Genomic DNA, 27,825 nt, shown 5'->3' on the forward strand with positions numbered 1-27,825 from the left:
GGGAAAGGCGGGTCCCTACGCTCGTGCTTCCGCTTCCGGCCCGAGAGCCCGCGCGATTGTCTGTGGCCTGAGGTGGCTGGAGCGGCGAGCGCGGCGTCCCGCACCTGCTGCCCGCGCGCGGCCCCGCGCTCCCCCTTGCTCGGGTCACGCGGGGCGGGGTTCGGCCATGGTCCTCGGCCCCTGCCATGGATGAGGGCGGGTCCCGCCTCCGCCGGCGGGTGTCTGTCCGCAAAAGGGCCCGGCCGAGCCCAGGGGAGCCCCGGCAGGAGCGGGCGGAGGAGCCGGGGGCCGGGAGCCGGCGGAGGCGGACCGCGGAGGCGCAGCCGCTCCAGGTACCGCCCGCGCCGCGCCCGGACTCCGCGGGCGCCCGGCTGGTTGCCCGCGTGGGGGGGGGGGGCGCAGGCGTCGGGGCGCGCCCCCGGGAGGAGCCCGCAGGCCGGCTCGGGCGCGCGCAGAGACCCCGAGGTCGCGCCCGGGCTCCGCGGCCCTCGTCGCCTCGACTCCGGCGTCGCCGGTAGCTCTGGCTCGCGGGGCCGCGCCGTGGCTTTCCGTGTCGGTGTCCAGGGTGGAGCCCGGGGTCGTGCGTGCCCCGCGCGGGGCGAGACGGCCGCGGACCGGGGTGGGGGGCGAGACCGCGTGTCCTTCGTCGCTCGCCGTCCGTTTCCCTCCACGTTCCCGTCTCCCGCCGAGGAGACCGTCGCGGGCGCGGTGCGGGCCCTGGCGGTCCGGACTCCGGGAGCAGTCTCCTGCGGCCGGTCCCCGTGCGCGCGGGCCTGCGGGGCGGCGGCGGGCGTGCGGGGCGCGCGGGGGCCTGCGGGGAGCGCGGGGCGGCGGCGGGCGTGCGGGGAGCCCGGGGGCCCGCGAGTCTCGCCGCGTCCTGGCACCCCGCACCCCGCGACGGCCGCTGGCGCAGACCCCGTGCACGCCCTGGCCCTGCGCGTCTTCATCCTGGAGCGGAGCCGGGGACCTCCGTCCCGCCGCCGACCGGGCTTAGGGACTCGCGCGCCTGGACGGCTCCAGGCCGCCGCGTCTGTCCGGGACGAGCCGCACTGACCGCAGACCTCGTTTACTTCGCAGAGTAACGACAGCGACGAGGACCTGTTCGGCGACTGTGACAGCTTTGCCGAAAATTCTTTTCTAGCTCAAGTAGACGACGCGGAACGACAGTGTATGCAGGATTCCGAGCGCGGAGAACACGCCGCAGGGCTCGGCTTCGCGGAGTGGGAGACGGACGAGCCGGTGAGCAGCCGCCGCAGGCGTGAGGAGGCCTCTGCCCAGCGGGGCCCTTGGGATGGCCTGCCTTCTTCACAGGTGCTCTACTTCGGAAACGCGGAGAACCCGCCCGCCGGTGTGGGCGACCGGCGTCCTGAAGAGAGGGGCTGGGAGGCATCCTCTCTGGACGCTCCGATTGAGGCATTCCCCCGGAGTAGCGTAGAACAGCACCAGCAGCCTGATGACGCCTCTTCAGAAGTCAGACGGGGATCCGAAGAAAGTCGGAGAAAGAGCCTTAAAGAACATCTGAAAAGTGCCATGACTGGAAATGCCAGGGCCCAAACACCAGTGTTTTCTAGAACTAAACAGCTCAAAGAGACTCTCCTATCCGAAGAAATCAGTGTTGCTCAGAAAACAATGGAGTCGTCGTCAGATGATCTTGGTCCTTTTTATTCATTGCCCAGCAAAGTGAGAGACCTTTATGTTCAGTTCAAGGGAATTGAAAAATTATATGGTAAATGCTTTTTGCTGAAATGAAAAAAATTTCCCATTATTACCATAATACTAGTGCAAGTCCATAGAGATCAGATGCTTCTGCGGTTCTAGATCTCATCTTCAGGATAAAACTCGGTCCTCTCAGCCTTCCATCCCTAACAGCCTGCTACGGAGCCTCGTTCCTTCCCTTCTTGGTCCCGTTTCTCATATCTGTTGTCATCGCTGTTTCTCTTTCTCCCCTCAAATAATCCCCAGCCCACTTGGGGTTCCGTGCTCTCATTTAAGGACAAGGGTGTCTTAAATCCACTGGTATTTTCAGTTCTCACTTGCCTGACTTCTCAGTTAGCTTACATGACACGATTGACCAGACCCTCGAAACACCTGTGTCTTGACTTTCTGACATTCTGTGCCTGGTTTTTTCTCTGTCTAGCTGCTTCCCAGTTTTCTTAGCTGGTGTGTCTCCTTGGCTGACTCTGTCTTCTGTACAAAGACTTGGAACTTCCTTTGACCATTCACGGCTTGAGTGAAAATGTCAATGTTAGTGATACCATTGGTTAAAACTAAATATCTTTAAAGATAGCAGAAGTTAAGAATTAAGTGCAAGAGATATTATTAGTAACAATATATATTGTAATGTTTCTCAAAAATCCTGGGTCCTTGCATATATCTTCACTGTGTGTCATTTTAGACAAAGAAGGGACGGTTGCTGGCATCCTCAAAGATGAGCCTGTTGGCTGGTTAGATCCTTCATCAGTATTTCCGAAACTCCTGTGTTAGTGCCTTAGGAACCATGTGAAAACATGGTTCTCATCTCGGGGACAAGACAAGCGGGTGGAGAAGTAGAACTACAGGAAACAAAGTAATGTAAGACTACAAGAGTCTAATAAATTCTGAATTGTGAGGTTTGCAGTTAAGGAGCTAAAGGTGTGTATTGCCCTTGAAATAGGTGTTAACTTTCTTCCCTCTGCTTTTCTCCTAGTACCTTGTTCTTTGTTTAAGCTGCATCTCCTCCCAGACTGAATCCCCTGAGGACAGGGCTCTGTCTAACTCAGCTTTTTCTTATAGAATTAGTTCTGTGCCTGGTATACTCTGGTCAGTTCTCAACTGCTGGGGGTCATCAGCTAGTTAGGAATTCAGGCCCTGTACTGAAACACAGCTTTTGCACTCTGAGTCTCAGTTCCTGATCTCTTAAAAAGGAATAGTAATACCAGTAATGATTGTTTTTAAGTTATGTTCTGCATCAAGGACATGCCAAATTAAACGGTGGTAATGACTGTCTGTAACTATATTGGCAGCTTCTAAGTAAGAACTACCGTAAATAACAGGTCTTTAAATCTCTTTTTACTTATAAATCTGGCTTGATGACATGACTGATTTAAAAATCAAGCATGTGTGCCACCTTTGGTTGCACTAAAGCAGTCGTTCTCAAAGTATAGTGCCTGGACCCCAGCATCAGCATCACCGGAAATTTGTCGAAATAGGCGTTTTCAGGCTCCACTCTAGGCCTCCTGAATCATGGGTTGTGACCTGCCAATTGGTTTTAACGAGCCCTCCAGGGGATTCTGATGTGCCAGAAGTTTGAGAACCACTGAGCTTGAGAACCTCAATCTTATACTATTACTTTTTTTTATACTGTTATACTTTTTATACTTTTTTTATACTGTTATACTTTTTATACTTTTTTATACTGTTATACTTTTATACTTTTTATATAAAAGTATATATATATTTTTTTCTTATACTGTTACTATTTTTATTATAGAGTTGCATGGTTAATGTATTATATAAATGTTCAGAATCAATATCTTTTTTCAATGTGTGAAGATAAGTGATATTACCAAATATTTGGTATTTTGGTCATTGTAGTCTTTAAAAATTAGAGTTGGATAAAATGCAGAAATGGTCAAGTTGTATTTTTTCTTTTCTTTTTTTTTTTTTTTTAAGATTTTATTTATTTGACAGGGATCACAAGCAGGCAGAGAGGCCGGCAGAGAGAGAGGAAGGGAACCAGGCTCCCCACGGAGCAGAGAGCCCCATGTGGGGGTTCGATCCCAGGACCCGGGGATCGTGACCTGAGCCAAAGGCAGAGGCTTTAACCCACTGAGCCACCCAGGCGCCCCTCAAGTTGTATTTTCTTATAGACATCTGAAGTTTCATAGATAATGGATGATACCAGTCTGAAATATTTTTAATATATAAATATTAAATATTAAGCTTAAGTATTAAAGTATTTTTGAAATATTTAAAATGAAAAAAAATCATTTGCAAATATTTGGGAATCACCAAAATATAAGAAATTAATGTCACTTGGCTGTCATTCAGACGTAACTTTTTGTTGTTGTTGGCTTTTTTTTTTAGATTTTTTTTTTATTTGTTAGAGCGCACGCAAGTGAGCACAGGCAGGAAGAGGCAGAGAGAGAAACAGGCTCCCCGCTGAGCAAGGAGCTGGATGGGGGACTACATCCCAGAGCCCTGGGATTATGACATGAGCAGAAGCAAGCCGCTTAACCAGCTGAGCCACCCAGGCATCCCGCAGACATACCTTTTTAATACCTTTGTGTAATACATCCTATTAGTCATTTTTTAAATTTTTTTGGGGGGAAAACACAATACATTCAAATCTAACTTTTCTATTATATATTTGTTTCTAATATCTGTATATCTTTGGGTTTATACAATCCAATTCACATTCATGATCTTTTACTTAACTGTACATTGAGCAGTCAGCCACCTGTTTTCAAGCTGCAAAGAACAATACAATTGTGCAATAATTCATTCAACCCCCTGGAGGCTCTTTGTTACATACAAACACTGCTGTGATGAACATTTTTTTTTTTTTTAAAGAATTATTTATTTGTCATAGAGAAACGAGAGCAAGCACAGGCAGACAGAGTGGCAGGCAGAGGCAGAGGGAGAAGCAGGCTCCCTGCCAAGCAAGGAGCCCGATGTGGGACTCGATCCCAGGACACTGGGATCATGACCTGAGCCAAAGGCAGCCGCTTAACCAACTGAGCCACCCAGGCGTCCCATATGATGAACATTCTTGCACACAATCTCTCTATGTCCTTGTTTTTATTTCTGTAGGTGTAGAGACCTAGAAGTAATACTGCTAGCTCAAAGATGGTGTGCAGTTTTATTTTTGATCCTGTTTGCTTTAGAAAAAGATTATAGTATTTTATGCTCTCATCGACCACTCTGAGAATGTCTGTCTGTCCCCAATCAAGTTAGCTCTGGATTTTCCATGTGTGAAGCTTTTGTGTTTTTTGGTGGTAGTAGTTACTTGTATTTTGTGTCTTTATTTTGCCAACCCAGTAAGTAACAGTGGAGCATCTTTTCGTGTATTTCTCTCTGCTGTGATATGTCATCCTATCTTTTGCCCGTTTTTCTAGTGGTGAAATACTAACGTGCATTTTGAAGACGTTCGATGATCCACATTGTCAGATTAGCCTACAGAGTAGTTACACTAGATTTCCCACTATGTTTTGGGTCTGATATCCTTTTTATGAATTCTACCTTGCTAAATTGTGGAACTCCTAGATGGGCCAGTTTAGACTTTTGTATTTTAAAGATTTTTATTTTGGGGGTATAAAAATAAAAGCCATTTTGGGTGGCTCAGGTGGTTAAGCATCTACCTTGGGCTCAGGTCATAATCTCAGGGTCCTATGATCAAGCCCCATATTAGGCTCCCAGCTCGGCAGGGAGTCTGCTTCTCCCTGCCCGTCCCTGCTTGTGCTCTCTCTCTCTCTCTCTCTCTCAAATAAATAAAATCTTCAAAAAAAGAAAAAAAGAAGATTTTAAGTCATCTCTATACCCAACGTGTAGAGATCTTACAACCCTGAAATCAGTAGTCTCATGCTCTGTTGACTGAGTCAGCCAGGGACCCAGTCCTAGCCTTTTATGTTTTAAATATTCTTAACTCTTCAAAATGGCATTCAGACCAGAGTTCAGCTCCCCACAAGAGCCAGGTGAATAGTCTTTCTTAGTGTGTATAAAACCTCATAGATGTGTTTTTCCTCCTCCCCCTTTTTCTCTAGGATGTTTGTGTAGAAGAGGAAAGGAAGCTTACATGATCTCCTTGCAGAACAAAAGAGGAAAGCCTAAAATTTCACACAGATCCTCGTACTGTCCTTTAGCTTTTCTTATGTCCTGGCCACTGTTGGAATCTTAGACCTGAGTGTGCATCTGGCAAATAGATGGCTTAGTGACCCACTGTTGGAATTAGACTCTAACTGGCTGTGTCCCCGGTGCACTGGGGATGCTTACACTTAATGTTGATGTATAATTACACTTATCGTTATGAGAAGATGGATCCTCAGAGTAGGATTTGAGTTTTCCTTCTTAGGAAACTTTCTTGAGAATGAATTGCAGAAGGGGAAAAAATGCCTTTTTTTTTTTTTAACTCCACAGAATGGCAACATACTTGCTTAACATTGAATTCTGTGCAAGAAAGAAAAAACTTAATCTATTCCTTGCCAACGAGTGGTGGAAAAACCCTTGTGGCGGAAATTTTAATGCTGCAAGAGCTGCTTTGCCGGCGAAGAGATGTTCTAATGATCCTACCGTATGTGGCAATTGTCCAAGAAAAGGTGTGACTGTCTTTTAACAACATTGCTGACATTTTCACATTAAAATATAAAAAGTAGCGTAAATTTCAAAACTTTGATTGACTTAGAGAAGAGGTGAAGGATATTCTTAGGGTGTGCAAAAGCAAGTGCAGGACCTGCCGAAAATCACTTCTAATACTAATCACAACAAGAATTTTATTCTTTTTTCTAAGCTGGCAGAGTAAATTCCATTTTAATACTGATATTTAATATATTGATATTCAGCCTGCCTTTTCAAGCAGAAAGTAACCAGTTATTATCAAAGTAAGTGAATGATTCTGGGTTTTGTTTTTTTTTTAATCCGAGGAGACAGTTGAAATTTATTCCCACATTGATTATGTAGTTTAAAAGTTACATTCCTTTTGCAAAGAGCCATACATACTAATTATGACATTTCTTAGATATAGATGTCTTATCTGTGACCTTGTTCTCATTTATTGGTATTATATAGTATTTTAGATTTTTTAAAAAATCAACATGAGCACTTGGTAATTGAGTTCTTAATTATCAGATTTTTTTTGTATGTTTATTTTAACTAATATTCTAGATTTCAGGTTTGTCAAGTTTTGGTATAGAACTGGGCTTCTTTGTTGAAGAATATGCTGGAAGCAAAGGAAAATTTCCTCCAATTAAAAGAAGGGAAAAGAAATCTCTATATATTGCCACTATCGAAAAAGGACATAGTCTGGTAAACTCCTTGATTGAAACTGGAAGGATTGGCAGTCTGGGTCTGGTTGTTGTAGATGAGGTTGGTAACTGTTTTTATAATTTATCAACATTTTTATTATACTAACATTATCATGTGTATCTCCTTAGTACCTCTATGAAAATAAGTAACTTGTTTTAATAGATAAACTATACAGATGAATACATTTATGCTTGCTTGGTAATCTTAAATTCAGTTTTATGTCAAGTGTCTTTTTTTTTTTTAAAAGATTTTATTTATTTATCTGACAGACAGAGATCACACGTAGGCAGAGAGGCAGGCAGAGAGAGAGAGAGAAGCAGGCTCCCTGCTGAGCAGAGAGCCCGAAGTGGGACTCGATCCCAGGACTCTGGGATTGTGACCTGAGCCGAAGTCAGAGGCTTTAACCCACTGAGCCACCCAGGCGCCCCTGTCAAGTGTTTTTTGAAGAGTGAATAAATGTCTGCATGTATTCAATTTTATAATGGTATTTATGAATTCTAGATATGTCAGGATGTTGCCCCCAAACCTCATTAACCAAAATATCAGTGATACAGTGCATATGTAATCTGGCTGCTATATCCAAAATGCTTAAGAGTTATAAAGCAAAGATTACTTCATTTCATATAAATACATGCATGCTCTATATAGGCATTATATGCAAATTTACTTTTTTTCCTCCCTTCTGTTTTTAAATCTCAAAGTTGCACATGATTGGTGAAGGGAGCCGTGGGGCTATCCTGGAAATGACCCTAGCAAAAATCCTCTACACTAGCAGTAAGTATTTTTTTCAAATGTGGTCCCTAACTGATTTATCCTCAGGAGGCCTGTGAAAGACTTCGTTTTATCACTAGCTAGACGATGCACCCTTGGGTAAGATACTTAAGCTTTCTTCCTTGGATTTTTATTTCTAAAGCAAATTTAGAAATTTTGGTTGGAAAAATGGGTAGATGAGCAGAGCTGTGAATATGAAGGGGATTAACATCTGGACATCCCATGTTCACTGCCAGCTGTGCATGTGTAGGCATGTGACTCAACCTCTGTTTCTTCATCTGCTAAATGGGGATAATGGTACCACCTTGAGGGGATTGCTGGGGGGATCGTATGAGTTAGTGTAAAGCAGTCAGCACTTGCTTCGCACGGAGCGCTCAATACGCAATTGTTGCTGCTGCCGTCAGTCTCACCTTGGTCAGACCAGTAGAGCAGCAAATGCAAGTAGTCACTCAAAGAGCTTTTGCAACGTTGGATGGTCTTTCGGTATTTGTTCTGAATGTCTTCTTTCCTATTTATAGATACACTATTGCAATAACTTACTAAGTTATATATTGCAATAGCTTATTTATGGAAAAGTTATTATAAGGGTCAAATATTAAAATTATTTTTAAAATTTTGATAGCAATGGTATCTAGACAGGTCATGGCTCTTTATAATCATTCATTTAAAAAAAATTTTAGTGAGTACTTACTTTGTGCCAGGCATTGTTTTTAGTGCTAAGGATATAGCAGTGCGTAACACACAGAAAAATAACCCTGCCTTCATCAGACCTGTATTTTAGTGAAAGTGAGCAGACAATACGCAGATAAACAAGAAAACATACAGTGTGTCAAATGGTGACAATTTCTATGGAAAAAGAAAAAGCAGAGGAAAAGAGGAGAAGCGTTCCCTATTTGTCAAACCCAGTGCACGCTGACGGTCCTTGTCTTTTCCTTCAGCATTTGATTGTTTATCGATTTCCTTTCCTTTGAGTGCTGAAGCACCCTCTGTGGGGAGCGTGTGTTACCATGAGAGATAGCATAGTGTGATGGCTGAGGACGGACTCGAGCTGGATTAAAATCCTGACTCACTTTTAACTGCATATGTGAGTTTTACTCCACCTTTGTTTACGAAGAAAAAGAAGTTGACGGGGCGCCTGGGTGGCTCAGTGGGTTAAGCTGCTGCCTTCGGCTCAGGTCATGATCTCAGAGTCCTGGGATCGAGTCCCACATCGGGCTCTCTGCTCAGCGGAGAGCCTGCTTCCCTCTCTCTCTCTCTGCCTCTCTGCCTACTTGTGATCTCTGTCTGTCAAATAAATAAATAAAATCTTTAAAAAAAAAAAAAAAGAAGTTGACAACCTGATAGCAAGATCCCATTAAGGGCTTTATTTGGCAAGTGTTCAGGACCTATTCAGCCCTGCAGCCTACGCTGTACCTCTGCCTTTAGGCATACCTGTGGCACATGTCCTAGCTCTTCATGGCAGTGGTCCAGAGAGCCAGCAACAAGAGTATTTCATATTCATTATTGTTGCTTAGAAGTCTTGATGAAGATGGGACTTTTTGCCAAGTGTGAAATTCTGTAGAATTCCAAATAGTAACTTTCAGGTCACTGAAAGTTTTCAGTCTTTGTTTGCCAGAATAATACTCTGCCAATATCTTTTAATTTTTCTTACCTCCTAGTCTCTCCCTCCTTTTCCCAGATCACTGAGGAAGAGTCCTGAACCCAGAAAGGTTACTAACTTACTATTATGTTATACCAAGTAACACATTTTCCTCCCTCTTTTGGATTTTTTTTTTTTAGAAACAACTCAGATTATTGGCATGAGTGCAACACTGAACAATGTTGAAGATCTACAAGAGTTTCTTCAAGCGGAATGTTACACCAGTCAGTTTAGACCAGTATGTACCTAAGGTTTGCACCGTATGGGTTTGTTACCTATCATCTCACTCAGAAAGAAAAGGAGGAAACGTACCAGAGAGTAGGGAAGGGGCATAATTCCCCTCCCTGACCGTGACTGTACGCTAATAAGAGTTTATGTACAGAGAATATAAACTCTGGGGCTAGGGACTGTGGCTCGGGTCACTACTTTGTCTGTAGCACCTGGAACAATGCTTTGGCCCATGGGCCTTCAATGAATACTCACTGAGTGAAATTTTTCAGACCCATTCTGTTTTTTTCACTTCTTAATTCTGTAATGTAAATTTTTTTCATTTGGTCAAAATTCAGTCATGTTTTGAGTTATTAGCACATAAAACTGTTTATCTTGAAAGTTAAGGTGTTTTCAGATATTTATGCTTTTGGTAGTTAACAATGCTCTTTTAATAAGTTAAAATGTCACGTGGATTTAATTTGAACTCCCTAGTAATGGTATTCCCAAAAGACTTAAATAAATACAATTTGCAGTTATCTGAAAGTAGCTTATAATGAACATATACTCTGTGTGCGGTACTAGTGTGCATGCGTGGTCAGTGTCCAGATAGCTTTTCAGAAAATAATTACTGAGAATCACCAAAGTTTAATTTGAAATTGGATGTTTTTGCATTTGCACCAAAAAGAATTTTCAGTAGATACTCACTGACTTCTTTTAAAAATGCAATGGACTATATTTAAAAACATTTTTTACAGGGCGCCTGGGTGGCTCAGTTGGTTGACTCTCTGCCTGTGGCCCAGCCAGCACTGGGCTCCTGCTCAGCGGGGAGTTTGCTTCCCCCCCAGCTCTGCCCTCCCCACTGCTCATGTACACTCTCTCTCTCTCTCTTTCTCAAATAAATGAATAAAATCTTTAAGAAGATATTTTTTGTCTACAAATACTTAAATTAAAAATAATGTGATATTTACAATTAAAACTAATGACTGATAAGACAGAAAATTTTAGATCTGAGGAATAACACAAGAATGTGAACATTGACTTATTTATCCTTGCAACGAATACAGAAGTGTCTGCTTTCCTTTTAGATAGTGCCTGTTCAAAAGTATCTTTTTCAAGGATAATAATCTCTACTTTGATTGAAAGGGGAAAAGAAAGTTAAAGAAATGGTAAAGAAAAAACTTTTACATTGAAGCATGTTTTAAATACCTTAGAAAAGCTACCGTTTTTCTGTAGTTGTCCATTTTTAGAACATTTTATAAAATTTAAAACTCTGGAAAGAGGAATTTGTATGTGGTATTAATTGCAAATGTCTTTCCAATCCAAGGTCGAATTAAAAGAATATTTGAAAATAAACGATGCCATATATGAGGTTGACAACAAAGCTGAGAACGGCATGACTTTTTCACGTCTCCTTAATTGTCAGGTAACATTGATAACTTTGGATACGAGGTTCCCACCCTTGGTGCCCTAAGAGATATTTACAAGAAGCAGCTGTTGCCTGACATCTGTTGCATACCCTACAAAGTACTGGTTCGAGGTAGCTTGGACAGCTTGGACATCAGATCACACTGTGTTCCTTTCTATGATATCAGGTCTTAGTGAAGTTTTTTGTTGGTTTGTTTCTTGCAGTGTGAAAATCAATGTGGGATAGAAAAAGAGTAGCCATTTCCAATCTGATTCTAAGTTCTGAAAGACTGTGCAGTGCCCAGCTGTGTGCACATCCTGTCAGTGGGCAGTTATGGTTAAGAATGAGATGATATTTTCTTCACTCAACTGATGCATATTATTTATTCAAACGGCTACTGAATTGTGAGGAAATACATACTTAAGTTGTGTGTACCTAAATACCTAAGAAACAAAGCTGTTAGGTATTTCTTTTGGCCCTGGAGCTCCATGAACCAAGAAAATCTGCACACCTCTCCCTTAAATGTTCATTCATTCAGCAATAAGCACAAAACAAGAAGAAATTTTTGTGGGCTATGTAGTTCAGATACTGAGTACAAGAATGTTAATGTCTGCTGTGTTAATGTTCTATGACTTATATTAAGGATATTAAAAAGGGGAGAAGGGATTTTACAATATTTTTAGAATTCAGTAAAGGTGTATTATTCTAAATCTGTATCTTGGTTTCCAATAAAGTTGAAGGAAGTGAGGTTTTTAACATTTAAAAAAATTTTTTAAAGATTTACTTATATATTTATTTGATAGAGCGAGATCACGAGCAGACAGAGAGGCAGGCAGAGAGAGAGGAGGAAGCAGGCTCCCCACCGAGCAGAGAGCCTGATGTGGGGCTCGATCCCAGGACCCTGAGATCATGACCTGAGCCTAAGGTAGAGACTTAACCCATGGAGCCATGCAGACATCCCGGAAGTGAGATTTTTAAATAATTTTGTATTTTTGTATTTTTAATATTATATTATTAAATAATTTTGTATTTTTGTATTTTTCCATATGTTGGGTTCCATGTGTCTGCTTGACAAATACATTTTTTATTTCTGAAAATCTATACTGTAGTATGATTGAACCTATGTTTTTGAAAACTATTAGTAATAGTAAAAGTATATCTTGTTTATGTGGTCCTTTGGCGGTTATTAGGACCAATCTGAGTTTCTCTCTGTGGACTTCTTTGCTTTGCTCTGGTAGAGATGAACGTGCAGTGGGGTTATTAATAACATTTGCTATTTTCACTTCTTTAATTTAAAACCAAATACACCTAACAAAACCTTAACGACCTAAAAGCGGGACTTTAACATTTTGATGTTTCATCTGGGTTTCATCTTTCTTTTAAATGATCAGATTTATTAAGTTAAATGAGAAGTTCAAAATTACAGAGCACTCTGGTAAATGACAGGTTTTCTTCGTTGCTAACTATCTACCTTGTTCCTGCATCTCGTTGTACAGTATTCTGATACTCTGAAAAAGATGGATCCCGATCACTTGGTGGCATTGGTGACAGAAGTCATTCCCAATTATTCCTGCTTAGTTTTTTGTCCCACTAAGAAGAACTGTGAAAACGTAGCAGAAATGATATGCAAATTTTTAAGCAAGTATGTTCATCTTCAAAAAATATTGTTTTATTTTATTGTGGTTTCCATGCTGTGTATTCTGTTTATTCAACAAGCACTTGTTATTTCTTGTAGAATGTTACATTAAGTTGCTGTACTAGATTCTAAGGGCCCTAACCCTGAAGGAAGTGTAACCGTGAAATTCATGTCTGAGAAATAGCCAAAGAAAAATTCCAAGACTCCATGAGAGAGAGTGCTGACCCGTATAATGGCTTCGATCACTGCTTCTCAATCTTGACTGCAAATGAATCCTCTCAAGGGCTTTTAAAAAATCGAGGGCCCAGGTTACATCCCAGACAAATCAGACTCTCTGCGGGCAAACCCAGCTATCATTATTTTATAGAACTTTCCAGGCAGGTTCAGCCTCCAGCCAAGGTCAGGAACTGGCTGTGACAGAGGATCAGTCACTAATCACTGCAGATATGAATCATCGTCTTTTTCAAAGATTTTACTTATTTATTTGAGAGAGATAGAAGCAGAGAAAGAGAGAGAGCAGCAGAGGGGTAGGGCAAAGGGAGAGAGAGAAGCAGACTCTCCGCTGAGCAGGGAACCCAACTAGGTGCTCAATCCCAGGACCTTGAGACTCTGACCTGAGGCAGATGCTTAAGTGACTAAGCCACCCAGGTGCCCCATGAATCATAGTTTAGTTTAACCTTCTCTCTAATTAAGTACTGTTGCTTCTGTTTTCTTAGTAAACGTCACACTTATGTGGACATTTAAATTGATTTTCTTAGGTAATTAAGTAATTTATTAGTTTGTAATTTGATAGTATTTTAATATTGGCTCTGTTATATTCATAGAGATAAGTGTAAAGTGACCTTGAGTGTGAACAGTTGAGTTTTTTTCTGTACCTTTGTGCCGTGTGTAGTGTCCTCAGATTTTTCAGACTTCTTTTTGGCCCCTAACCAGTGCTGTATTACCGTGGACCATTATGACCCTGGATTCTAATTTAGGCAGCTCCCATCTCCCCTTCCAGTCCTGCTGTCATGCATTGGTCTGATAGAGCTAAATTTATTGACCAGCACAAAGATCCAGATGTTTGGGATAGAGTCCAGGAGTTTTCCATTTTGGTAACTAATAGTCTGCCTTTACAATGATGATGTTGATTATAGAAACCTAAGGAAATTAAATTGTCATTGAGGTGTCTTAGTAAGTCATTTTTTTTCATAGACTAAGGGAATTTTGGCACTGGCTAAGTGATGTGGAGATTTAGAGACTAACATTTGACTGGAAGACATGCGATTTATTAGTTATACCCTTGAATTATTTTGCTTGTTGATGATAATAGTTTACTTGGCTCATAAATGTTGATATTTAACCTTGAAGCACTTAAACATCTGGTTTTCCAGGACCCTTAGTTAATAAATTGTAATTGATACTTTTTTTTTCCTTTTAAGATTGATTTATTTATCAGAGAGTGTGCCCAAGCCGGCGCAGGGGCAGAGGGCAGGAATCTCAAGCAGACTCCCCACTGAGTGCAGCCCCTACACAGGGCTCAGTCACATGACCCTGAATGACCTGAGCCTAAATCAGGAGTCAGATGCTCTACAGACTGCGCCACCCAGGCACCCCAATACTTGATACTTTCTATTTTTTAGATTTTATTTATTTATTTGACAGGTCACAAGTAGGGGGAGGCAGGCAGAGAGAGAGGAAGGGAAGCAGGCTCCCTGCGGAGCAGAGAGCCTGATGCGGGGCTCGATCCCAGGACCCTGAGATCATGACCTGAGGCAGAGGCTTAACCCACAGAGCAACCCAGGCGCCCCCTGAGCTGACACTTTTTTTTTTTTTTTTTTTTAAGATTTATTTATTTATTTATTTATTTGACAGAGACAGAGGTAACAAGTAGCAGAGAGGCAGGCAGAGAGAGGAGGAAACAGGCTCCCCGCTGAGCAGAGAGCCGGATGTGGGGCTCGATCCCAGGACCCTGGAATCACCCAGGTGTCCCTACTTGATACTTTCTTAAAGAAGTAGGATTTAACACTTTCTGAAGGAAAATTTCCTCTAAAATCTATTTTGTATATTACTTGCTGTTTTCATAAGCTGAATATTCCAAGTATAGTTTAGCACCCTTTTTTATGGCTATTGATTAAGAAATGGTGAATCATGTTTTACTCATACAATTTAATACTATTCTGTAATTCACATGTAGCTGAAGTAAAATCCTGAGCTAAATGGCTTCTGACCCAAGCCATGTCTGTAAAGCATGATTTCTTGAGTGTCCCGGGATGTCCACTGTATCCTGTAGACATCGTGGGATGTCCTCCTTATCGTGAATGGCATGCGAAGCTGTTGCAGTAAAGCCGCCTGAGCAGTAGAACAGGTGCTATGTCTGTTTAAGTGCAAAGACTAAAACAGATTTTTCCCTAGTGATTATCTCAATCGCAAGGAAAATTATCATCTTTTTTATAGCTGTCACTACCATTGACTTCTAAGTCAAGAATGACTTTTAGGGGCACCTGGGTGGCTCAGTGGGTTAAAGCCTCTGCCTTGGGCTCAGGTCATGATCCAGGCCAGGGTCCTGGGATCGAGCCACACATTGGGCTCTCTGCTCGGCGGGGAGCCTGCTTCCTCCTCTCTCTGCCTCTCTGCCTGCTTGTGATCTCTGAGAAATAAATAAATAAAATCTTTTAAAAAAAAAATAATGACTTTTAAACATCATTTGCCAACAACTGCCAAAGCTCTAGTCATACCAGTTTCCCTAACAATCTCCCCCAGAATGATAGCACTGTGCGCTCTCCGTGTAGGTTCAGGCTGGCGTCCAGCTCACTTGTGCACCCATACTGCTTTACTCCTCATTCCCTCGCAGCTCACCCGGACGACTCTCTTTGTCCGCGCTCTGAACTTCTCGTGTCTGTGCCTTTGATCATGCTTTCCTTCCTTCCAGGAAAGGGTGCTCCCCTGCCTCTTCACTGGCACTGACACTCCCTGGTCGAGAGCCAGCTCAGACCTCTGCTTCTGCCGTGACCCCTTTGCCGTGTAACCATAGCTTACCCGGTCAGCCATCAGTAGTGTCTCCCTTCTCTAACATTATGTGGTGATTATCCACATTTCACCCCACGTAGGATGTAATTTCTTGAGAGGAGTTCGTCGTGTCCGTCCCGTCCCTTGCATGACCCCGAACACGGACTGGGAAGTGGTCACAGAGTTTGCTGCTCTCTCCTCAGCTGTCACTTGTCATTCTCGTGCCCACGACTCCTGGCCACGCTCTTCCCAGTTCTTCTTGGTTCTTGTGTTCCTTGCACCCTGTTTCTCGGCTTCTTGTGACGTCCCTGGCCTCCCGTTGGGAACATCAGAGTAAGAGAGCCAGGGCTCTCCCTTATTTCCACGAAGCACCCTGAAACACTGCGTGTGGCGTAGACTGGTTTTTGGCGGCTGTCATTCGAAGTGCGTGAGTTACTCGTCGCGCTTACTCTTTCAGTGCTTCCTCTCTTTTCTGAAGGGACTTTAGTGCTCGTAAATGCAAAGACTGTGGGACCTCACTGACGGTTCTAAAATATAGTGTTTAGTCCGTGTCTCACATTCTTACATGTGATTCGATTGTAAGTAGGTTTCCATCTTGAGAGAAGAACATTTATGACTTGGAATTTTTTAAAAATTCTATAAAAATCACCCATAGAAATGTATATTCTAGTGAAAAAAATGATGGTGACATCCACAGGAGGTGTCTAACCCCAGCACCCGCGGATTCATAGGCAGCATAAGAATGAGCATCAGGAAGTCCATGAACTCATAAGCAAAGTGTCATGTTTATATTGTGTTCTTTTTCCTTCCTTAGCTTTGATCAGATTTTCATAGGGTTCTGTGATCCACAAAAAGGTTGAAAGAGTGCCCAATAGTTAGTGAAATCAGAATCAAATTCTAAGAACATTTTGTATACTGAGATTCATGAAAGTTATATATTTTTTAATAAAGAATATTTACATGTATCTACTAAAATTAAAGCAGTAGGCAGTTTGTCCCTGTAAGATCGAGGGTTTATATTTCTAATAGATCTCTTTCCCTAGGGAGTATCTGAAACACAGGGAGAAAGAAAAACATGAGCTGATTAAGAACTTGAAGAGTATCAGCGGTGGCAACGTGTGCCCCATCTTAAAGCGCACCGTCCCCTTTGGCGTTGCTTACCACCACAGCGGTTTAACGAGCGACGAAAGGAGGCTCTTGGAGGAGGCATATTCCACAGGAGCTCTGTGCCTCTTCACCTGCACGTCCACCCTGGCAGCAGGTGTGAATCTACCAGCTCGAAGGTAAGGTAGCCATTGGCCAGGCTCAAAACTTTTTAATTCTTAGCTAGGTAAGAGTGTGTATTTTTTTTTTCTTTTTAAGATTTTAATTATTTATTTGACCGAGAGATCATAAGCAGGCAGAGAAGGAGGCAGAGGCAGAGGGTGGGGGGAAGCAGGCTCCCCACTGAGCAGAGAGCCCGATACAGGACTCAGTCCCAGGACCCTGAGATCGTGACCTGAGCCAGAGGCAGAGGCTTTAACCCACTGAGCCCCACAGGCGCCCTTTGCCAGGAGTTTTTGTTGTTTTATTCCTTCTCAGGAGTGGATGAGAATTTATCAGACATTTGCTGAATTGATTGTTTGTTTTGTTTCCTTCAGTTTACTTATTTATGTTTTAAGATGTATTCATTTATTTTAGAGTCGGGGGAGGGGGAGGGAGAGCCTCAAGCAGACTCTTCACTCAGCACTGAGCCCAGTGCGGAACTCCGTCTCCTGACCTTGAGATCAGGACCTGAGCCAAGACCGAGAGTTCGCGAGTCCGAGAGTCCGCTGCCCGACCAACTGCCCTGCCCACCTGCTCCGCATTTGTGTCCTTTAATACGTTACTGAAAAGTGACCGGCAGAGTTTCTGGTATTAGAATTACTTCTTTGGTGTTCTCCCTATCTGGCTCGACGTTAGGGTTTATTGCTAGTTGCAAACAGCAAGCTCTACCATTTTTTATGATCTGAGTTTATTTAACACAGGTATTTCCTTGAAAGCTTAGAGAACTCATCCATAAAGACTTCTGGTCTAGTATCTTTTCCAGAGTAGAGCTTTGACCATCTTTTCAGTTATTACCCAAGTTGTGGGCTTGTATAGCTGATATCTGCTCTTTATAATTTTTATTTAAAAATTTGACTTTAAAATTTGTGACATTTTTTTCAAAAGCTTGGGTGATTTTTAAAAATCATCCACATTAGGGCGCCTGGGTAGCTCAGAGGGTTATGCCTCTGCCTTCGGCTCAGGTCCTGATCTCAGGGTCCTGGGATCGAGTCCCGCATCGGGCTCTCTGCTCAGCAGGGAGCCTGCTTCCTCCTCTCTCTCTCTCTGCCTGCCTCTCTGCCTACCTGTGATCTCTGTCAAATAAATAAATAAAATCTTTAAAAAAAAAATCATCCACATTAAAAAACACATGTATTTTCTGTTGGATACACAGTTTGTACATCTCCATGAGATCACAGTTATTTATTGTGTTATCAGAGCTCCCTTGATTTTCTTACTAACTGTGATTCTTCGATCTGTCCATTTCAGGGAGTTGTGTTAGTCTCCCATTGTTATTTTGGAGTCGTCTTTCTCCTTTTTGCATTTCTAGAAGTTTTTGCTTTGTATTTCAAAACTGTTTAGGTATACAAAGGTTCATTTCAACTATCTTACTGCTGAATCATACTTTTTATCAATATAATTGGTCCTTGTTTTTCTCACTGAGTGTTTTCACTTTGAACACTAGGATTACGTTTTCCCTGCAAAGTAGATCTTTCTTCACTCTTTTATTTTCATCAGTCACGGTTTAAATTTTCCATTTTTCAGACAACTGGAGAATAAAAAAGGAAGTTAAATATCTTATTTCTCTTATCCCAGTTGTTACTCTTAATTGTAACAGCTGTAATCAAACATGCTTTTCTGCCATTTTAGAATTAATCAATGATTGTTTCCCCTCCTGAACATAACAGTAGTCTTACTCCTTGTGTGTTCTCCTGTAGTGCCTCATGTATGTTGCAGCTATCTGGAATTTTAGTACCAGATTTTTAATTGCATTTCATCTTACAGTCTGTAATTATTTAAACCTTCCTGTAAATTATACTTGTTTTTTTGCTTACTGCTGCCTCTTATATCCCACGTCTTCCTTCTATGACTTACTTTTTATTTTGCCATCCTTGAATAATTTTTTTTAAGATTTTATTTATTTTTTGATAGAGCATGAGTGGGGTTGGGGCAGAAGGAGAAGAACAAGCAGACTCCATGTCGAGCGCAGCACCCAGTGCAGGGCTCAATCCCATGACCCTGAGAGCGTGACCTGAACCGAAGTCAGACACTTAACTGACTGATCCACCTGGCACCCCCCAGTTTAAGGTTCTTTCTGTTCCCTGTTTCTGTCAGGTATTTATTCTGTGTATTCTGGCTCTACTTTGTGCCCTTAGTTTTCATCAGGTGTTTGTAACCTTGGCTGTCTACTGAGGCTCATAAAAGAGTAGGTTGATTAGGTGACATAGGTCTCTCACTTCTGAACAGGAAAGCTGGCTACAGGCTTCCAACTACATTGGCAGAATTGAAATTACCATATTTGTAGGTCAAAAACAGTCGAAACCTGCAATGTTATATAGTTGACAGTAACATAAATTAATTAAAATATGCATATGTTGGTGATGCATGATTCTATTTTTTATTTATGGGGTGTAGAATCAGTCTTTGGAGGCTGTTGCTCTATAGACAAGCCAGCATGTTCAAAGCATGGTCCTGGTAGTTACTAGTTTTGTGTGTTGAGGTGAACCACTTAGTTTGTCTGTGCTTCACTTAGCCCCTTCGTAAAAATTAAAGTGAAATAATAAAGAACGTTGTAACCAAGAATTTTGTAAGAATTACTGATAATGTACATGAAGAATCTAGGACATCACTGGTTCTTGTTAAATAGCACTGACTTATTTTGAGTTAACATGTCATTAAATTTAATATCACTGTATAATGAAATTAAGAATGAAAAAATAGGCAGTATTATAGAAGGAGTATCACTTTTAATTAATATTATCAATTCCATAGAGTTATTTTAAGAGCTCCCTATGTTGCAAAGGAGTTTTTAAAGAGGAGTCAGTATAAGCAGATGATTGGCAGAGCTGGCCGTGCCGGAATAGACTCTGTCGGGGAGAGTGTCCTTATACTGCAGGAAAAAGACAAGCAGCAGGTAATCGTCTGACTGTCGGTTTGTTGTTTCATCTTTTTCTTTTTGGTCTTTGGTCTAGCCCTTTTATGATATCATCTTTTAAAAATTAATTATTAATATTTCTTTCAATAATGTTTCTTTCTCCTCTACGATTAGGAATGACAAAGAATAGTTGAATACTTTTGTAGTTCAGGCAAGCAGTGAAAAGTATTTTCTTTATTTATCGTTCTTCCATTTTCATGAGAACACCTGCTAAATTCTTATTTGTTTCTCTATGTCCTTAACACCCCCTGTTTCCACAAGATCTATGCAAAATATAAAATTTTATATGGAACACTTAATTTTCTTATAACAACACAAAACATAATATTGCTTTAACTTTTGTAGGTATCAGAGTTAATAAGCAGACCATTGGAAAATTGTTATAGCCATCTTGTTCAAGAATTCACCAAGGGAATCCAAACTTTGTTTCTCTCTTTGATTGGTTTGAAGGTATTTTTCATTATTTTTAAATCTTATTCCATTATCTGAGATAATAGAGATTTAAAAGTTATGAGAACTATAAGTTTGAAAAAAATGCTAACTTCTAATCTAATGTGGAAAAGAAAAATCTGACATAAATCTGAATCTAGATTTATATGTCCATTTTAATGCTTTGAGTTTTATGAAATATGAAAAATGAGCAAATCATAACTGCACATTATTACAAGTGAGACACTTTTTTGTATACTCTGGGGGATGTAAGAAGCTATAAAGACATAGGTCCTGATGTGGGATTATCCATCATCTCTATCCTGGTTAAGAATAAGATTCACCGGTAGTCTGTGATCATTCTAGGATATTGTAAACATTTGTGAGATTCGTATAGCCTTTATCAGGCAGAAAATTTAAAAAGAAAAAGACACAGCAGGAAAACACTCTTTTTCTTAGAAATTCACTCTCTCTTTTAGGGTTACTCTTGAGTTAAACTTCTTTTTTATGGTTATACTTTTTTTTTTTAAGATTTTTTTATTTGAGAGAAAGAGAATGAGCTGGGGGAGGGGCAAGTGGAGACAAAATTTCAAGCAGACTCCCCACTGAGCCTGGAGCCCAATGCAGAGCTCGTCAGGGCTCGATCCCATGGTCTTGAGATTATGACCTGCGAAGAAATCAAGAGACAGATGCCTGGAGTGCCTGGGTGGCTCGGTCCTTCAAGCATCTGCCTTGGGCTCGGGACATAATCTCAGGGTTCTGGGATTGAGCCCTGCCTCGGGCTCCCTGCTCAGTGGGGAGTATGCTTCTCCATCTCCCTCTGCCTCTCCATCCTGGCTTGTGCGCTCTCTCTCTCTCTCTCTCGCTCACTCACTCTCTAATAAATCTATTTTTTTTAAATAAAGATTTTATTTATTTATCTGACAGAGAGAGATCACAAGTAGGCAGAGAGGCAGGCAGAGATAGAGGGGAAAGCAGGCTCCCTGCTGAGCAGAGAGCCCGATGTGGGGCTCGATCCCAGGACCCTGAGATCATGACCTGAGCTGAAGGCAGAGGCTTTAACCCACTGAGCCACCCAGGTGCCCCTCTCTCAAATCTTTAAAAAAAGAAAAATCACTAACCAGCTGAGCCATCCGGCACCTCTGTGGTTATTCTTAAGTTAAGTAAATTTTACTTTTGTGCGAGGTCATTTGGCCGTAAAGTGGCAAAGCCAGGGTTTGAATTTGTTGTTCCACAATAAAACCAGTGCTCTTGGGGCACCTGGGTTGCTCAGTGGATTAAACCCCTGGTCCTGGGATCAAGCCCCGCATTAGGCTCGCTGCTCAACAGGGAACCTGTTTCTCCCTCCCCCTCTGCCTGCCTCTGCCTGCTTGTGATTTCTGTCTGTCAAATAAATAAATAAAAATATTTAAAACAAACAAACAAAGAAACCAGTGCTCTTAACTTATCATGCAGTCTGCCTTCATTAACCCAAACAGTTTAGGTGAAAATAAAAGAAGAGATTAATAAACAAAAATACCATAAGTTTTGATTACCTTGTAGATGTATAGTGGTAACATTCCCTGGCAGTTTAGAATGTGAAAGGTCATAAGGAAGAAAAGGAATCAGTGCTGGACGGTGAAAGAGATAGAAGTTGTAGATCTGCAGGAGTAAGCCGCTCAGAGTACTTCACATAGAAATGACGGTGAGAAAGCTTCAGGCGATGTGAGGTGACAGCAGAATAGATTGTGTAGCTCTAGACGAGGGCTGCAGATCCTGAAGAGTTGAAAACTGGGTGGGGAAAGGGAGGCCGGAAGTGTGCTGTAAATTGGGGGAACTGGGAAAGCGTGCTTAAATTGCAAACTAGAGAGCTGTGACACTGTCGCTTGTCGGTGGAGAATCGTGACATGTGGTGGTTGAGAGCAAGTGCTCTGATATCACACATGGCTGTGTCCCAGTCCCAACTCTGTCTCTTACTGCTCTGCTTAAGTTATTAGCTCTCTCTTAGACCTCACTCAGTTGCCTTATCTGTAAAATGTCTGGGATAATAGTGTAGAGAAGTATTGAAAGACTAGTTGAGAAGCAGTTGCAGTAATCCACATGTAATGTAATGAGACCTGCAAGAGGAGGGTTGCCGAGGAATTGGTAAGGGAGGGAGAGCTCGTGAAGATCGGCAAGTCTTACCACATTTATGTCTTCAATAAGGTAACGGACTCCGAGTCGGTGAGTAGTGTAGCATCATTCAGTGAGTTACGATTTGAATTGGACTATCATTTAGGTTCCTGCCTTGCTGGCCTGTACTCTGTCCAGTACACTATTGTCTGTGTAGATTATTCCTCAAATGCCCATGAAATATCTCACTATTGTATACCGTATTCTGAGACCATAGACAAATATCAATACATTTAAAAGGATTGAAATAAAATATAGCACGGTATCTAATGGAAGCAATTACAGTACACCAGCAGTAATAGAAGGGTATCAGGGAATTACTCAAATATTTGGAAATTAAGTAAGTATACTTTGACCGAAATCACAAGGGATATTAGAAAATATTTCTAATGGAAAGAAAATGAAAAAAGATGTATCAGAATTACTGGCATGAACCCAAAGAAGTGCTTAAAAGGACATTTATGGCTTTAAAATCCTTGTTAGAATACAAGAAAGATCCAGATTCACTGCTCTAAGTTTTACTTTAGGAACCTGGGTGGGGTGTGGGGGACTCAAAGTAGAATAAAGGAGATAATACAAATAAAAACAAATGAAATAAAAAGTAAATAAAAAAAATAATGAAACTATAAGCTAGTTCTTTGAAAAGATCAGTAAGATTATTGACTGATTTCATCAGAGGGAAAAGAGAGAACACTTCAGTTACCAATATTAGGATCATTCCTAATAGGGTCATCACTGAGATCCTGGAGATATTAAAGCTATAGTAAGGAATAATCCTTGAATAACTATAGTCTTGAATGCTAAAAAAATGAATTCAACTACAAATATTCTTGGAAAACACAATTTCCAAAATTGACTGAAGAAGTAAAAAGTCTAGTCCTAGATCTATTAAAGAAATTGAATTTATAACTTAAAACTTGCCACAAAGAAAACTCCAGACCTGACTTCACTGGTGAATTCTATCAAACATTTAAGGAAGAAATAACACCAATCATACACATATTCTTCCAAAAAGCAGAGGAAGAAGGAATACTGCTCATCTCATGAAACCAGCATTATTCTGATACCAAAATCGGACAAAGATGTTACAAGAAGAAAAAACTACAGGCCATTATCTCGTAAACATAGATAAAATCCTATCCAAGTATTAGTAATCCAGCAACATAATCAGAGTTTATTCCAGTAATGCAAAATTAATTTAACATTCAAAAGTCAGTGTTACTATTCATTTGACAGAGTTCAACACCCATTCATGATTAAAAACTCAGCAAACTAGGAGGAGAAGAGGTCAAGGAAGTTTATTTAAAAAAAAAAAAAAAAAAAACAGAAACAAAAACAAAACTGGGGCACCTGGGTGGCTCAGTGGGTAAGCCTCTGCCTTTGGCTCAGGTCATGATCCTAGGGTCCTGGGTTCGAGCCTTGCATCGGGCTCTCTGCTCAGCGGGGAGCCTGTTTCCCTCTCTCTCTCTGCCTCTCTGCCTGCTTGTGATCTATGTCTGTCAAGTAAATAAATAAAATCTTTAAGAACAACAACAACCACTACAGGTACCATCACACTTAATGGTGAAAGATTCATTTTTCCGTCTAAGATCAGGAAGAGCAAGGAGGTCTGCTCTCACCCTTCTTTTCAGCGTATATTGGAATCCTGGCCGGTACAAGACAGGAATGAGGGCGTATAGATTAGAAAGGAAGAAGTAAAACTGTCTTATTTGCGATACTAGTTTCAAGAAAAAAATCCAAAGGAATGTAGGGGAAAAAACTAGAGTGTAATCAGCACTGTCATGGGATACAGGGTCAGTGTATGGAACTCAATTATATTTGTATACTCACTACAAATAATTGGAAAAACAACTCCATTCACAATAGCATCAAAAAACATACAATACTTAGGGACAACTTTAACTAATATGTGTCAGACCTGTACACTGAAAACTAGAACTTGAGAGAAATTGAACGAGACCTACGTAGATGGAGAGAGGTGCCGTGTTCAAGAATTAGAACATTCAGTTTTGATCAGATGTTACTTCCCAACTTGGTCTGTAAATTTAATGCAATACCAGCCAAAATCTCAGTAGGTTTGTTTGTAGAAATTGAAGTCTGATAGAATTTATTTGGAAATGCAAAGGAGTAGATTAACCAAAATTCATTTTGTGAAAAAATGACAAATTTAGAGTGTTCACACTATTTCAAGAAGTAACTATAAAGCTTGAGTAATCAAGACAGTGCGGTATTGGCACAAGGATTATATAGCCCAATAATAGATCAGTAAGTCCAGAATTAGGCCCACGTATGTGATCAGTTAAAAAAATGATAATCTCTACACTCAACGTGGGGCTCGAACTCAGGACACCAAAATAAGGAGTTGCGTGTCCACCAACTGAGCCAGCCAGGCATCCCTGTGTATCATCAGGTTTTAGCAAAGGGTGTCAGAATATTTAAAGGGACAAAGGATAGTGTTTCTCAATAAATGGGGCTGGAGCAACTAGATATCTCTATAGAACAATAACAAAAAACTAACCTGTACTCTTACCTCACACTAATTTTGTCAAAAATAATTAATTCAAAGTGGACCATAGACCTAAACTTAAAGGGAAGAACATATAAGGAAGGATTTTTTGTTACCTTGGGTGATTTCTTATGTGGAAAGCAAAAAACAAAAACCATGAAGGGAAAAATCTATCAAATAGACTTCATCATAATTTTAAAAATTATCTTCAAAAGACAGCTAAAATGAGAAGGCACAGGACATATAATACATACATCTGACAAATGTGTATATGAGATAGGACTCATGGAATTGGGAGGGAGTTGGGACTCACTCAAGATGGGACCACTCAGGTAACTACTGGGAGGATGGACTTGGCCACAGGGGTAGGGTTCATAGGCCTGGCAGTCCAAGAGCTATGGGGCACAACAGTTGCATTTAAATTCTGTTTTAACAGTTGAAGTACAGCAAGAAGTCTAGGCAGGAGATTAGCAGGTGGGCAGCTGTTGTTCCAAGCCTACCACAGGAGGCAGAACTCAAGAAACTGGACCCATCCATGAAGAGGTCAGGCCACCAGGGTTCCTCTTACACCTTTGGGTAAAGGCTCACAACGGGGCTGTAGTCATGGAAGAAGGCTGGAACTCTAAACACAGTAGAAAGTAGGAAGACCGTTAGAGTTGGAATTAAAGCAGCAGTCAAGTCCTCTGGACAGAAACACGCAGGTTGAAGAGGGGAGAAGCAAGAAGGGCAAGGTCTGTGACTTGGGCAGTGAGGTTGGGGGCAGGAGGATACAGAGGAGCACCCCTGGAGAGACTAAGTCCTTGCTTTGGTCGAGGAGAAGGAAACTAGGAATTAATGAGAGCATTTAACAAGTTGGGCCTTGTTAAATAACTTGTTGTAAATGCCTTGTTAAATACCTGGGGAGCCTCCAGTTATTTATTTATCACAACCATGTTTCAGACACTCTGTTAGACACTATGTGTTTTATCTCTGATCCTTGCATACCTTCGAATTAAGGAATGAAATTCCCCTTTTACAAAAAAAGAATCTGAAGCAAAGAGAGGCAGGTTCTGTAGGCTGCTTGTAGCTTTATCCCCGCACCTGGACACTGGGGTCCGTGCTCCTAGTGTCTCTCTCCTGTCCGGGCCAGTGTGGTTGTCCCCTCACTGGTCTGACTGCCTTGCGTCCATTCCGCCATGCCTTCCCACATCCCCTCCAAATGATCATTCACACAGACTGGTCTTGTCAAAACGTAAACTCAGATTGTGCTACCCATCTCTGCTTAAAATTTGTCCCATTGGTTTCCCATTGTTTTTAGGATTTAGGAAGCCCAAGTTCCTTGTCACGGTCTACCATGGTAGATTTGGCCTCTGCCTGTCTGCCTTGCCCTCCACCAGCCTCCTTGCAATCTGCACCCCAGGCACACTGGCCTCCTGGGTCCTTCCATACCAGTGCTCACTGAGCCTGGACTCGCCCATCTTCCCCACTCTATCTCTCGTCTGACCCTCACGCACTCAACCTGGAGGCTTCACTTAACCATCCCTCCTCAGGGAAGCCCCCCTGTGCCTCTGTGTCCAGTCAGTTTACTGTATGCTTGATCGAACCACATTGCTTTAGTAGAACCTATCAGTTTGTACTTCTTTGCTGGTTAGTGCAGTGATCCCTGTTGGAATGTAAGCCCTGGGCCAACAGACTCCACATTTATCTTTACTTGTCCCTGACTCCCTGTGCCCAGCACAGTTCCTGGCATGGGGTTGGTGCTCTGTTAGTACTTGAACGAATGAATGGATTGACTTTGGAGAGGCGTGGGTGAACCTGAAGGTTGGGGCAGCAGTAGAGAATCTAGCTTTGAGAAGCTGTGGAGGCCAGAGACAGAGGCTAGACCAGTGGGTGTCAGTCACAATGCTGTAAAATCTTCATAGAGGGATAGAAAGATAACATGATGGTAGCTGGAAGTATCCCCAGTGTTTACGGAAATCAACCAGGTAGAAAACAGTTCAGCGACTAAGTTCATTGATAATCTACACACTGAGAATCAGTCTTGAATATCTTAAAACTGCAGTTTTGTCCTAATTGAATATTATACTTAGAATGAATTTTGGGGTGCTTGGGTGGTTCAGTCTGTTAAGGGTCCAACTCTGGATCTTGGCTCACGTCATGATACCAAGGTTGTGAGATTGAGCCCAGCATCAGACTCCCCACTGGGTATAGATCCTGCTTAATATTCTCTCTCTCAAAGAATAATAATAGTAGTAGTAATAATAATAATAAAAGGTCAGAACATTTCCAAGAAAGTGAATTTTACTAAAAGGAGGAAAAGCAGTAGGAAGTGTCTATGCCTCATCATGTTTTTTGTTAACCCTTATTTGGGTTTGGTATCCAATGACTATGTTTTCCAGTTGAAAGTATCATCAGAATTGTGAGAGAGAGAAATATGCTTATTGATTGACTATATTTTAGTACAACATGCTGATTTCATTAAAATTAGCTAATACAAAATTCTAATTCAGCATCATCTCGACATCTGAATACCAAATGGAGGGTTAAGTATTATGATTGCCATTAAAGGTTTTAAATAGTGACTAAGAGGGGGAAAGGGAAGGCAGCAAAAGAACAGGAATGAGAGAGACAGAAAAAGAAGAAGACTTTATTTTTAGGTGATATGAAGGAAATATTGCCTGCTCCTGTTTCATTGGAGACTTTCGGTTGTGTTTTGCATGGGTGTATGTGTGTTTTAATGCTAAAGAATTCTTACAGGTGGGTGGAAAGGGGTGAAGGGAGAATTTCTGCAGGAGGCTGAGTGGGAATTAGTGATGATTGGAGAAGAAACGGCACAGCTTGGGAGAGACTGAAAAGCTACTCAAAAATCTGAGGAGTTTTTGAGTGAAAAATA

The 27,825-nt window shown here is 41.6% G+C and overlaps 1 protein-coding gene across 16 annotated transcripts in view; it reads left to right on the top strand.

Moving 5' to 3' along the window:
* Nucleotides 1–64: 64 nt before the first annotated feature.
* The window catches only part of HELQ (helicase, POLQ like), a 46,379-nt gene continuing 18,618 nt past the window's right edge, over nucleotides 65–27,825 (top strand). For 6 of the 16 annotated variants that reach the window (XR_009347134.1, XM_059144360.1, XM_059144706.1 and 3 more), the window contains exons 1-11: nucleotides 65–332; nucleotides 1,078–1,726; nucleotides 6,115–6,293; nucleotides 6,859–7,059; nucleotides 7,701–7,773; nucleotides 9,550–9,647; nucleotides 10,944–11,042; nucleotides 12,521–12,666; nucleotides 16,692–16,931; nucleotides 19,705–19,846; nucleotides 20,213–20,317. Coding sequence is in view for 15 of the 16 variants with exons in the window: in XM_059144360.1 (XP_059000343.1) it covers nucleotides 186–332; nucleotides 1,078–1,726; nucleotides 6,115–6,293; nucleotides 6,859–7,059; nucleotides 7,701–7,773; nucleotides 9,550–9,647; nucleotides 10,944–11,042; nucleotides 12,521–12,666; nucleotides 16,692–16,931; nucleotides 19,705–19,846; nucleotides 20,213–20,317 (2,079 nt within the window). In the remaining variant the exon portion in view is untranslated. Of the gene's footprint in view, nucleotides 333–1,077; nucleotides 1,727–1,761; nucleotides 2,632–6,114; nucleotides 6,294–6,858; nucleotides 7,060–7,700; nucleotides 7,774–8,739; nucleotides 8,855–9,549; nucleotides 9,661–10,943; nucleotides 11,043–12,520; nucleotides 12,667–16,691; nucleotides 16,932–19,704; nucleotides 19,847–20,212; nucleotides 20,318–27,825 lie in introns of those variants that run through there. The other 10 variants (XM_059144776.1, XM_059144558.1, XM_059144429.1 and 7 more) reach the window with 10 other exon arrangements.

The sequence above is a fragment of the Mustela lutreola genome, chromosome 1, assembly GCF_030435805.1.
Source record: "Mustela lutreola isolate mMusLut2 chromosome 1, mMusLut2.pri, whole genome shotgun sequence".
Classification (NCBI taxonomy): domain Eukaryota; kingdom Metazoa; phylum Chordata; class Mammalia; order Carnivora; family Mustelidae; genus Mustela; species Mustela lutreola.